Raw genomic sequence first — 10,479 nt, forward strand, 5'->3', positions numbered from 1 at the left:
GAAGAACAGCATTCAGACAGGACCCAAAATTGAATTTTATAGGCTGTTTAATGAATATTGATCTTATCTCAGTATTTGTTTTAGTGCTGTTTAGGCATATGCATATTGTATAACCTTCAAAGAAGGAGGGCCATTAAACATGAGCATAAATTTAAAAACTGATGCAAGAAAACATCTATTTTTTTCTCTCTCTCTGATGAATGTGGATGTATCAAAAATAAAACAGAGAAGAAGTCATGTATAAAATAAAATATCTCTCATGCATTCCTACAGAATGCATAAATGTCAGTAAATAAGGTCTAAGTCATAACATGCACTTAAAAAAATGTAATGTTTGTTATTAGCGGTTGATCCCGCTTTCAGTTCTTTAATATTAAATATAAGATATATATATATATATATATATATATATATATATATATATATATATATATATATATATATATATATATATATTTATATATATATGAATAAAAATTTAAATAGCACTCTTGCTTTAGATTCACTTTAACTTGATTGTGTGTGTTGAGCATGTTTAAAAATAATTTATCCAATTAGCATTTCACTGGTTATTGCATTATAATGCGATGAGAATCTATACTATATTTGCATTTCTTATCTAATGTTTCTTGAAGCCCTGAGAAACAAATAACATAATGCTGTTATGCAGATACAATTAGAGGGTATCGTGAGGGAAATGGGTAATTAGGGAAGCCACTGTATGCATATGACTTTCTTAGCCTCTATCCCTTTAAGAACAACAAGGAGAGCATGAGTGGGGGAGGGGAATGGGTTGGGGTGGAACAGTCCTGTAATGAGCATATTCTAGAGACACTCAGCATCATATGGCTTCAGACCATCATGGATACCCACCTTTAAATATGCACGTAAAAATGAAGGAGGAGGGGACCAAAGAGCAGGACTAAACCGATTTTTGACGCTTTTAACCAGTCTTCCAGGAAAGAAGCTTCACCTCTACAACACAGCAGGAGCGCAGAAGGGAAAAGAGAGAGCGAGAGGGAGCAGCATTAGGAAAAATGCTGTGCCAGATTGATCTCATTTAACACATAAGTGAGGAAATACTGTCATTTGATTTGGAAAACATGATCTAGAGGGAGGCCTAAACACCATCCATGCTTTGAGGCTATGGATGCTCTCCCACATTTCTGCATTTTTGTGAGCCGGAGCGGTATGTTTGGGGGCCGTGTAATGTCTGATTGAGTGTATCAATGCTGCTGCTGAGTGGATCTCTTTGGCTGTGGAAAAAAACTAGGCCTTGTTTGCCTGCTGATCTCCACGCAGGGAACGCGGGACGCGGCTGTGTGCCTCAGCCTGTTGGGACTGTGCAGAGAGGAAGGGAGAAGCTCACCATCTGCATGGCCGTTGGAAGTAGCATGCACAATAAAAACATCCAATACCAAAGGCCACGCACACTCAGGCAGGAGCTATAACACCAGGATGGTAGTCTGGTAGATTCTTTTTCACCCCTTTAAATCGTCTGGACTTAAAAGCACTGCTTTTTTTCTATACTTTCAAAATCTACTTGAAGGACGGGAGGAATATTGCTGTAACACTTCCTGTATAATTGATCGCTGTCTTCCTTTTTTGCTTGCCAATTGCAGTTCATCACTTGACTTTCTAAAGATTTGCCAAAACCTGTTTCATGCATGTCCACTGGAGGCAGGTTTGACTTTGATGATGGGGGGTCGTACTGTGGAGGGTGGGAACAGGGCAAGGCGCATGGCCGAGGGGTCTGCACAGGGCCTCAGGGCCAGGGGGAGTATGCGGGGGCCTGGAGCCATGGATTCGAAATTCTTGGAGTTTACACTTGGCCCAGCGGAAACAGTTACAAAGGAACCTGGGCACAGGGCAAGAGGCATGGCATTGGCGTGGAGAGCAAAGGGAGGTGGGAGTACAAGGGGGAATGGACACAAGGGTTCAAAGGCAGGTATGGGAAGTTGGAAAGCACTAGCAGCGGTTCCCGTTATGAAGGCACTTGGAGCAATGGCTTACAGGATGGATACGGCTCAGAGACCTATTCGGATGGAGGTCAGATTCTAAAAGTATTCGCTGTGTTCTGGTAGCAGCAAAGAACTAATGTTAAATCATTAAGCATGTTAAATGAATACACTGTCAACTTTTAAAATGCTTCCCGTATCTTTGAAAAGTTGTTCTGTTAATGTCAAAGCCTGTGCTCCCAATCAAGCCTACAGTATTTTGGCACACATTCATCTGTCATTTGATAGAAACAGAAAAGATTAATTTGGCAGATGCCTGAAGCAAAACCAGTGGAAAACTACTCATCTTTGTTAGTAGCAACTTATATTATATGTAAATTGACAAGAGACAGCACTTGCATAGCTGGAGGAGAAACAGCCAGGAATTAATCTATTAAATAACAGAAATGGAAAATAGAAAGTGTTTTAAAAGACAGCTCTGCTTCCATTTATATAACATTGTAGTAAAATAGTGAGACTGCTTTGCTTTAGAAAAGTTATGAAACATTTTAGACTATACAGAAAATAATTAGCATGTGCTTTAAAGCATAACATTTCGCCATATGAACTAATTCACCATGCGAATCTGAAGCACATACGCCTCTGTACAGTAAATTACCATGGAAACCGACCGACAGCAGGTCATTATGTCACTATAGGCTCTTGGCTGTGCTCGCTGATTGGCTGTTTCACATTCTTGTGTAATCCGCTTCCTGACGTGTTTCGGAGATTAATGCGGAAAATATTGTGATTTGGTTATAATTCATGTCTTTGTACACTAGAACGGATTATTTGGGAAACAGAAATTAAAGTTTGTGTTTGCATCACACGACAGACGTCCCCTTTTAGATCGGGTTAGAATTAAATCCAAAGCAGAATGCGATGGACATGTATTCAGTAGTTCTTCTTTTCGCTCGTTGATTAAACAGGACTTTAATATTTTGCCGAAATCCCCAACAATAGCGAAATAACGCGTGTCTATTGTTTCAGCACCCTGGACAGTTACTATCGCTAAGCAGCATCTGTTACATTTCAAACTGTCACTGTAACAACATAAAGCCTCGCATTTATTCGAAACATGATCTCGCCTTTTCTCGAACGTTCCAAATTACTTTAGAAAATCATGTAATGTCTAAACAAATAACACAAGTCACTTGAAGTAGAAATGTGAATACTCATGGACATGCATTTATTTACTAGGTCCCCCCCCCCTAGTGTTTAAAAAGCGGCGACTTTAGAATTCTTAACTATTGTGTTAAGCAGAGTAAAAGCTTAAAAATTAATAATAATAATAATAATAATACGGAAAAGCTACAAATACACAACCAGTGTTATGTGACATTTAACACTGACATTTAATAATAAAATATTCTTGTTATTTTTTTTCTGATTTTAGTAAATGCACCGTGTATAACTTATATAGCTATAATAATAAACAAATACAGACAAAAAATTACTTTCCATTATCCATTCCTTTTGTGCCCCATTTGACTATGGTGGGTCTTTTTACAGCAGCACTTTTTAACAGTTATTGAAGAAACTATAGATTTATAGATCTGTTGTTTGTCTCGTATACAGTAAATGTAATAAGTCATAATAAGATACATAAAATTTCAACGTTTAAAAATCACTTCAAATTTTTAAATGACCTCAAATTAGCATTTTTGTCATCGTGCACAATGACCTCATAAATCTGGAAGATTCTGAGATGCAAATTGGTGTCTATGAAAAAAATATTGTCATTTAGTGTTTTGGAAAGAAATGAAATCATAAAGGCATTTTACCCCTATTGTACAAGTCATCTGAATAATGATATGAACTTTGCTCTATTCCTGTTCCTCTCACAGGCACATACCAAGGCCAGTGGTTGAGCGGTATGCGTCATGGCTATGGAGTGCGACAGAGTGTGCCTTATGGCATGGCAGCCATCATCTTCTCTCCTATGTGCACCTCCATAAACTCCCTACGATCTGATCACAGTGAAGGGGCCCCCACTCCAGAAGATGGCTCTGGTGTCAGTGGGGTATCTGGCAGCCCAGTGGGGCGCAGTGGCTTTGTACTTTGTGCTCACAGTGAAGCAGACAAGCACAGGAAGAGGAAAGGTCGCTTCCGACAGTCCATACTGAGTGGTTTGAAGCTGCGGAGGTCTGAGTCCAAGAGCTCTCTGGCCAGCCAGTTAAGCAAGCAGAGTTCCTTCTGCAGCGAGGGAGGTATGAGCACAGTCAGCTCAGCTGCCTCAGACATCAACTCCAATGTCAGCTTAGGTGAAGCGGAAGCAGGGAGCAACGTGGATGCCACTGTCACCGAAACATATGCTGGTGAATGGAGGAATGACATGCGATCAGGGTGGGGTGTAAGTCATCGCTCCGATGGACTTCACTATGAAGGTGAGTGGTTTGGAAACAAGCGGCATGGCTATGGCTGCACCACTTTTCCAGATGGAACCAAGGAAGAGGGAAAATACAAGCAGAATGTTCTGGTGAGTGGAAAGCGGAAAAACCTAATACCACTACGTACCAGCAAAATCCGTGAAAAAGTGGATCGTGCTGTGGAAGCTGCCGAGAAAGCTGCAGACATTGCCAAGCAGAAGGCTGAGATTGCATTGTCCAGGTAAGGTGTAATAATGTCACACATAAGAGTGCAATCACAATTAGGGAGGATCTATAAAGTGTTACAGATATGACCATTTGAGCAAGACAACTAAATAAAACCAAATACAAGCTTAATTATAGGTCAAATTTGGAGTAAAAATTATGATCAATATCAAAGGAAAACAAAACTTTCTTACTTTCTTCAGAATGAGCCATGCTAGAGGAAAGGCAGAGGCTGCAGAAGGAGTCGCACAGAGAGCCCAGGAGGAGTGCCGTCTGGCCAGGGCTATAGTCAAAGAACTTTCCCCCTCTATCCATCGCTATGGGAATGGTCAGTAAAAAAAAAAAAAAAAACTCAATAAACAAAACATAAACTGACAAACCTATTCAGATGAAATTACGTTACATACTTCCCCATAAATCATTATTCAGTATCTGTAATGCATATAAGAATGGAACTGTTGTGTACTAAACTTATTCCATGTAATGTTTTGCCAACATCAGCAATGACCAAGTCTAATTCTATCTTTTTTGATTATGAGGGTATTTTATAATTCATCACTTAATGTGACCATGTCTTTATATTTACTTTTACTAGGACTGGAGTGCCAGAGACCAAAGCATCAGGACAGGAAAGAGACAGACCTGGAGGTTGTCTCGACTGGTACAGACAGCCCTGAGCTCTGCACACCAGACACAACACCCCCACCCCAGACACCTGACCTGAGCCCAGTTCTAAGCAGCCCCTCCTCACCTCCCTGCAGCCCACCCACTCATCGCAGTAGGAATGCTTGTTTTATTCGGCAGAGCGCTGTGGATGAACAAGGAGGGGCCGAGATTCAGGTTCTAATAGAAGGTAGAGGCATGGACAGCATGAGAAGTGGGGCCAACAGTTGGACTGCTGAGATGTGTCCTCACAGAAGAGGAAGCAAAGGGGAGAGCAGTCGCTCTACAACTCCATCCTTGCTGGAAGAGGAGATCGGTCATGTAAATGGACATGAGAATTCCTTAACTCATCACCCATGGGAGAACGGCTCCTCTAATCACAAGCCCATTGAGCATATGGCCCCTGAGAAGGTGTGGGATGAAATGTCCTCCAATCAAAAGCCCTTGAAGCATGTTTCCTTAAATCAAAAATCCAGGGAACATACAATTTCCAGGGAAAGAGAACGGGAGCATAAACCATCCAATCACAAATCTGTTGATCGCGACTCTTCCAAGTTCAAACCACAGGTGCACATATATTCCAATCACAAGTCAGCTGGTCATAATTTGTCCAATCACAAGACCAATGAGCATGCTTCCTCCAATCACAAACCAAAGGAGTTTATTTCTGCAAATGAAAAACCACACGTTTCTTACCACTATAAACCCCAAGAGCATGTTTCCTCCTATCACAAACAACATGAGCATGTCCACTTCAACCACAAGCCAAGAAAGTCTTTTACCAATCATTCGATTGTTGAGTCTAGCTTGAATGCATACCAGCTATCAGACTGTGGAGCCAACAACTCCAATCTGGAATGGACTGTTGAAAACAATTCCCAGTGGATCTCTTCTCATTCACATCTGCAGGAGAAAGAAGGGGAAAATGATTATCGGGTTGAAATGAGGTTCCAGCCCCTAGACTCCGTTTCCCATCAGAACTTTGGCTCTGGCATGAAATGCTCGGGTCTCCAAGGGCACAATTTGCAGAGACTACGTCAGCGAAACCATGAAGGCAAAGAATGGGGTCTTTCAGCCAGGGAGGGGTCCATGGACTCTGTGCAGATGCTTGACAGCTTGAATGTTGGGGTTGATGTGGAGGAATGGCCTTTGCACAGGGACATTACTCTTTCACCCCCTTTAACATCTACTCCAGAATCACTGGAACAAGAAGGAGAGCATCTGAACCTGATGAAGACAAACTCAGTAAGTAAATAGCGTGAAGGCCTTTGGGTATGAAAGGTGATAATCTTCGACCTAATGCTATCGTTTAATCGAGCATCATATGTGACCCTGGATAACAAAATTATTCATAGTCCATAAAATTCCATTAAAAAATCAAAATATTGAAAAAAATCACCTTTAAAGTTGTTCAAATAAAGTTCTTGCGTATTACTAATCAAAATGTAAGATTTGATATATATATTCACGGTAGGAAATTTACAAAATATCTTCATGGAACATGATATTTCCTTAATATCCCAACGATTTTTGGAAATAAAAAATAGATAATTTTGACCCATACAATGTATTGTTGGCTATTGCTACACCTGTGTGACCTAAAACTGGTTTTGCGGTCCAGGGTCACATATTTTGATTCTGGTAGTAAAATCACTTTCCATATAGAGAAACTGATTCCTAACGACAGAGTTTATACCTTTCGAGACAAACCTACCATGAGCTCGGAGGTGCTTAAATGATGATATATGCTTAGAAGCCACAAGGCAATGTGATTAAAATTGTGTTTAATACAGTAGCTCAGTTCTGGGTGTAGAGCTACACTATCCATAATTCAGAAGATAGCTCCACCAATCAGAGACGCTACAATTACAATGGAAATATAAGTGCTCCAAATACACTCAGAAGTGACTACTCATTCCCATTAAGCATTACAAATGACTCAATTATTCAGTCAGACTATTGAGCTACTAATGTAGTTTTTAACAATAATATAGTATTTTGGAATTTATACGGTATCTGCACTGTTTCTGATTAGATTCCATCAATTGTATTGCTTCATAGAATGTGTAGTTCATGTAGTTCTTAATGAAATGATTAAAAACCTTTTTCCTTAATTTACTATTGTGGTGAACCAGATCTCAGAGCTGGTTTGTTTCTTTCAAGGCTTAGACCTCTGTAGAGAAGATTTTTCAATCCCTAATGAGAAAATGAATAGAAAAATACTTCTGGAACCCAGGCAACAGAAAAAAGTGGATACTCTTAGGGTCACCTTTGGGCTCTGTTTGCTGTGTAAAGTACTACATTATGTATATTGCACTTGCAAATATAAGGAAGGAGCAAATAGTATTTAATAAGGATCTTTAAACTGATCTTATTGATATAATATTTTTTTAATGGTTTAAATATGTTTAAATCTGCAATGCATTGTTTTTAATAAGATATTTTACTCTCTTTCTGCAGGGCTCCAGCTCTGTCCTGGTGGTCATGGTGATATTACTCAACATTGGTGTAGCCATTTTGTTCATTCATTTCTTTATTTAATCATATGGCCTATAGAATGTCAATAACAGCATTAAACATCATCAAGAGTAAGATATGCACACTTAGCACCACGTCTTAATATAAGGAACCCAAAATCACAGTAGTAAATGTCCGTGTAAGTGTGGCAAGCCCATGTAAACTGTAAACTTCTTTTATGGTCAGATTTATTATATAATTCCATTATAATCCATTAATTAACTTTGCTTACTTTTTTCTTCCATTCATAATAAAGGTCCATTTACAATATTCTGTAGAAATGAAGTATTACACACGTTTAGGTTTTTTAATATACAGCTTGTCTGATACGTTTTACCACATATTTAACAGTTACAAAATATTATTTCACACTTATTTGTTTTCTTTTCAAATGCACACAAGGCCATTATTGAGTAACAAGACTGAAGATTGTGCAAAGACAGTCTTGTGGTTTTATGTAGTATGATATAGTTGATGTAAGATGCGATTCACACTTATATATAACCAAGACTACACATACCCCCCCACCCCCGACTGTATGCCAGGGTACAGCCCTACATGATCGCTGCAGACGCTCATTACATTATCCATAGAAATCAACCCTCTCATCTACATACCCAGATCTGACACACCTATACGTCTGCGGTAACAGCTATCTTAAAGGGCTTCATCATATAGTGCATTCCCATTAAACTCATGCCATTTGAATCAGATAAACCTTAAGATTTCTCTCCACACTTACGAATCCCCCCTCACAGAATTTCAGCACAATCCAGTCATGTAGTTCATTTTGAAACACATTTTGAAAACACATTCACCATTGAAACACTGCTATGCCAAACTCACTACTAAAGAACCTTCTGTGATGTCACATCTGCCATGGGACATAAAAGGACAACAGAGGTACAGCAGTGGCTGAGTATTCCGGCTCATACTGGATAAAGTCTGAGACTGTTACCTAACGACCACTGCTTTCAATATATATTATTCTATATTACTGAACATTTAACATATTTTAACAAGTTTGCAAGATATCATTGATATGCTGAGTGCCTTTTTTAATTGAGAAACCATCCCAGCGAGCAGGTTATGTACTGTTGACCGCTCATACAGAGGTCACGAGAAATGGTTTGTCTCTCTCCCACCCCACCTTTGAACAAATCAAGTTGGCTTAAGATCTGAGCCTAAGCCTGTGGAGATTTTTACAGCATGTTTGTTAGCCTGTTCTCTTCTGCTGTTACTCTTGTGTGATTTTCTGCCTGTCTCTCTGTCCAGCAACTTAGAAAACAATTGGGACTGAAAGCAGTTTAAAAATACCAGCTTATGTTTCTCAGTGGGACCTGACTGACATTATCTAAATTAATGAATGATAAACTGCTATTGTATATTTTATACTATTCATCCAGTGATGTTGTGAGATCATTGCATGCCTAAGCATGCCCTTTCTTACGCAATGATTTATGAGATTGTTTCCAAGTTATGTGGAAAATTAATAAAATGTTTGAGGTTATGTTGTGACTTATGGTTGTCAACTAAAACATTTACACACATACACACACACAAACAGTCTTCCATTTTTATATCAGATGTGGATTTGGTAACCAACAAATAAAGGAGCCATGGCATAAGCCATTACAAAGAGATGATACACTCTTACATACATGATGAGAGAATACATTTTAATGCTTAATATGGAGTTTGTAGCCTAGTTCCACCTTACCAAAATTATTTTTTAAAGTGGCATCACGACGCCCTCTATGGTGGCTGTAGGACTGGACATCCCACCTTACAGTAAAAAGGGCCAGTCTTATATTTGTTTATTCTAGCGTGCACATTAGCTGAACTGGCCTAAAAAAAAAAGATCTGTAACTTTTTGATGTGATATTTATGATACCACTGTTGACAGATATTATTTCTGAAATAATTTTTTACCGAAACTTGTTTAGATTTCAAGCTCTCTTTGTTAAAGTAGATGTAGCTGTGCATGCATTCCAGGACCAGTGGACTGACATGTGAATTTAAAAGGACTCATTGTATTCAGGGCATAACCAACTTTATTATAATAAGTCATTTTAATATTAATCTTTATATATATATATATATATATATATATATATATATATATATATATATATATATATATATATATATATATATATATAAAACCTTGAATATTTGGTTACATTTTTCATACTATTACAATGTGTTGTCTTTCTGTAAATGGACTGATTTGTATTTTAATACCACAAACTGTAGTGGATTCACTGATCAATGTCCTAATAATACACCAAGATTAAATAAATAAAAATATTAAATGACATATTTTAAAATACACACATAGATGATGGATTTTTTTCATTATTTTGAATAATTCCTGAGAATCCACTAATTCCTTTAGGATTTGCACAAAGGCTGTATTCGGCCAATGGAGTCGAATAAAACTGTAGGCTATACGAAAATTAGCCATGGTTTTATTGTAGTAAAAGTGTAGTAACCATGTTTTTTTTTTTTTTTTTGGCGTATGCTATTGATTACTATTTGTTTAAGTACAGTTTTACTTAAATAACACAGTTAAACTATGGTTAGTGTATAAAAACCATGGTTAATTTGTGGTTACCATGACTAAACTATAATAATCGTGCTTTGGGGTTTAATATGTAGTAAAATCTGTGATTTTCCATCGCCTTGTTTCCGCCCATATCATCGGG

The 10,479-nt window shown here is 38.3% G+C and overlaps 1 protein-coding gene across 1 annotated transcript; it reads left to right on the top strand.

Annotated features, from left to right (window-relative positions):
* The first annotated feature begins 783 nt into the window (after positions 1-783).
* On the top strand, positions 784-8,150 carry LOC113106365 (junctophilin-3-like). Its single transcript, XM_026268221.1, has 5 exons — positions 784-2,049; positions 3,845-4,607; positions 4,795-4,919; positions 5,187-6,499; positions 7,715-8,150. The coding sequence occupies exons 1-5, from the start codon at positions 1,668-1,670 to the stop codon at positions 7,793-7,795; spliced, it is 2,664 nt and encodes an 887-aa protein (XP_026124006.1). The 5' UTR covers positions 784-1,667; the 3' UTR covers positions 7,796-8,150.
* The last annotated feature ends 2,329 nt before the right edge of the window (positions 8,151-10,479 follow it).

This window comes from Carassius auratus, chromosome 7 (genome assembly GCF_003368295.1).
Source record: "Carassius auratus strain Wakin chromosome 7, ASM336829v1, whole genome shotgun sequence".
Taxonomy (NCBI): domain Eukaryota; kingdom Metazoa; phylum Chordata; class Actinopteri; order Cypriniformes; family Cyprinidae; genus Carassius; species Carassius auratus.

Coding starts and splice junctions, on each gene's coding strand:
- LOC113106365 (XM_026268221.1), top strand. CDS start 1,668: ATGTCCACTGGAGGCAGGTTTGACTTTGATGATGGGGGGTCGTACTGT. Junction 2,050..3,844: donor AGAGACCTATTCGGATGGAG/GTCAGATTCTAA, acceptor TTCCTCTCACAG/GCACATACCAAGGCCAGTGG. Junction 4,608..4,794: donor GCTGAGATTGCATTGTCCAG/GTAAGGTGTAAT, acceptor TACTTTCTTCAG/AATGAGCCATGCTAGAGGAA.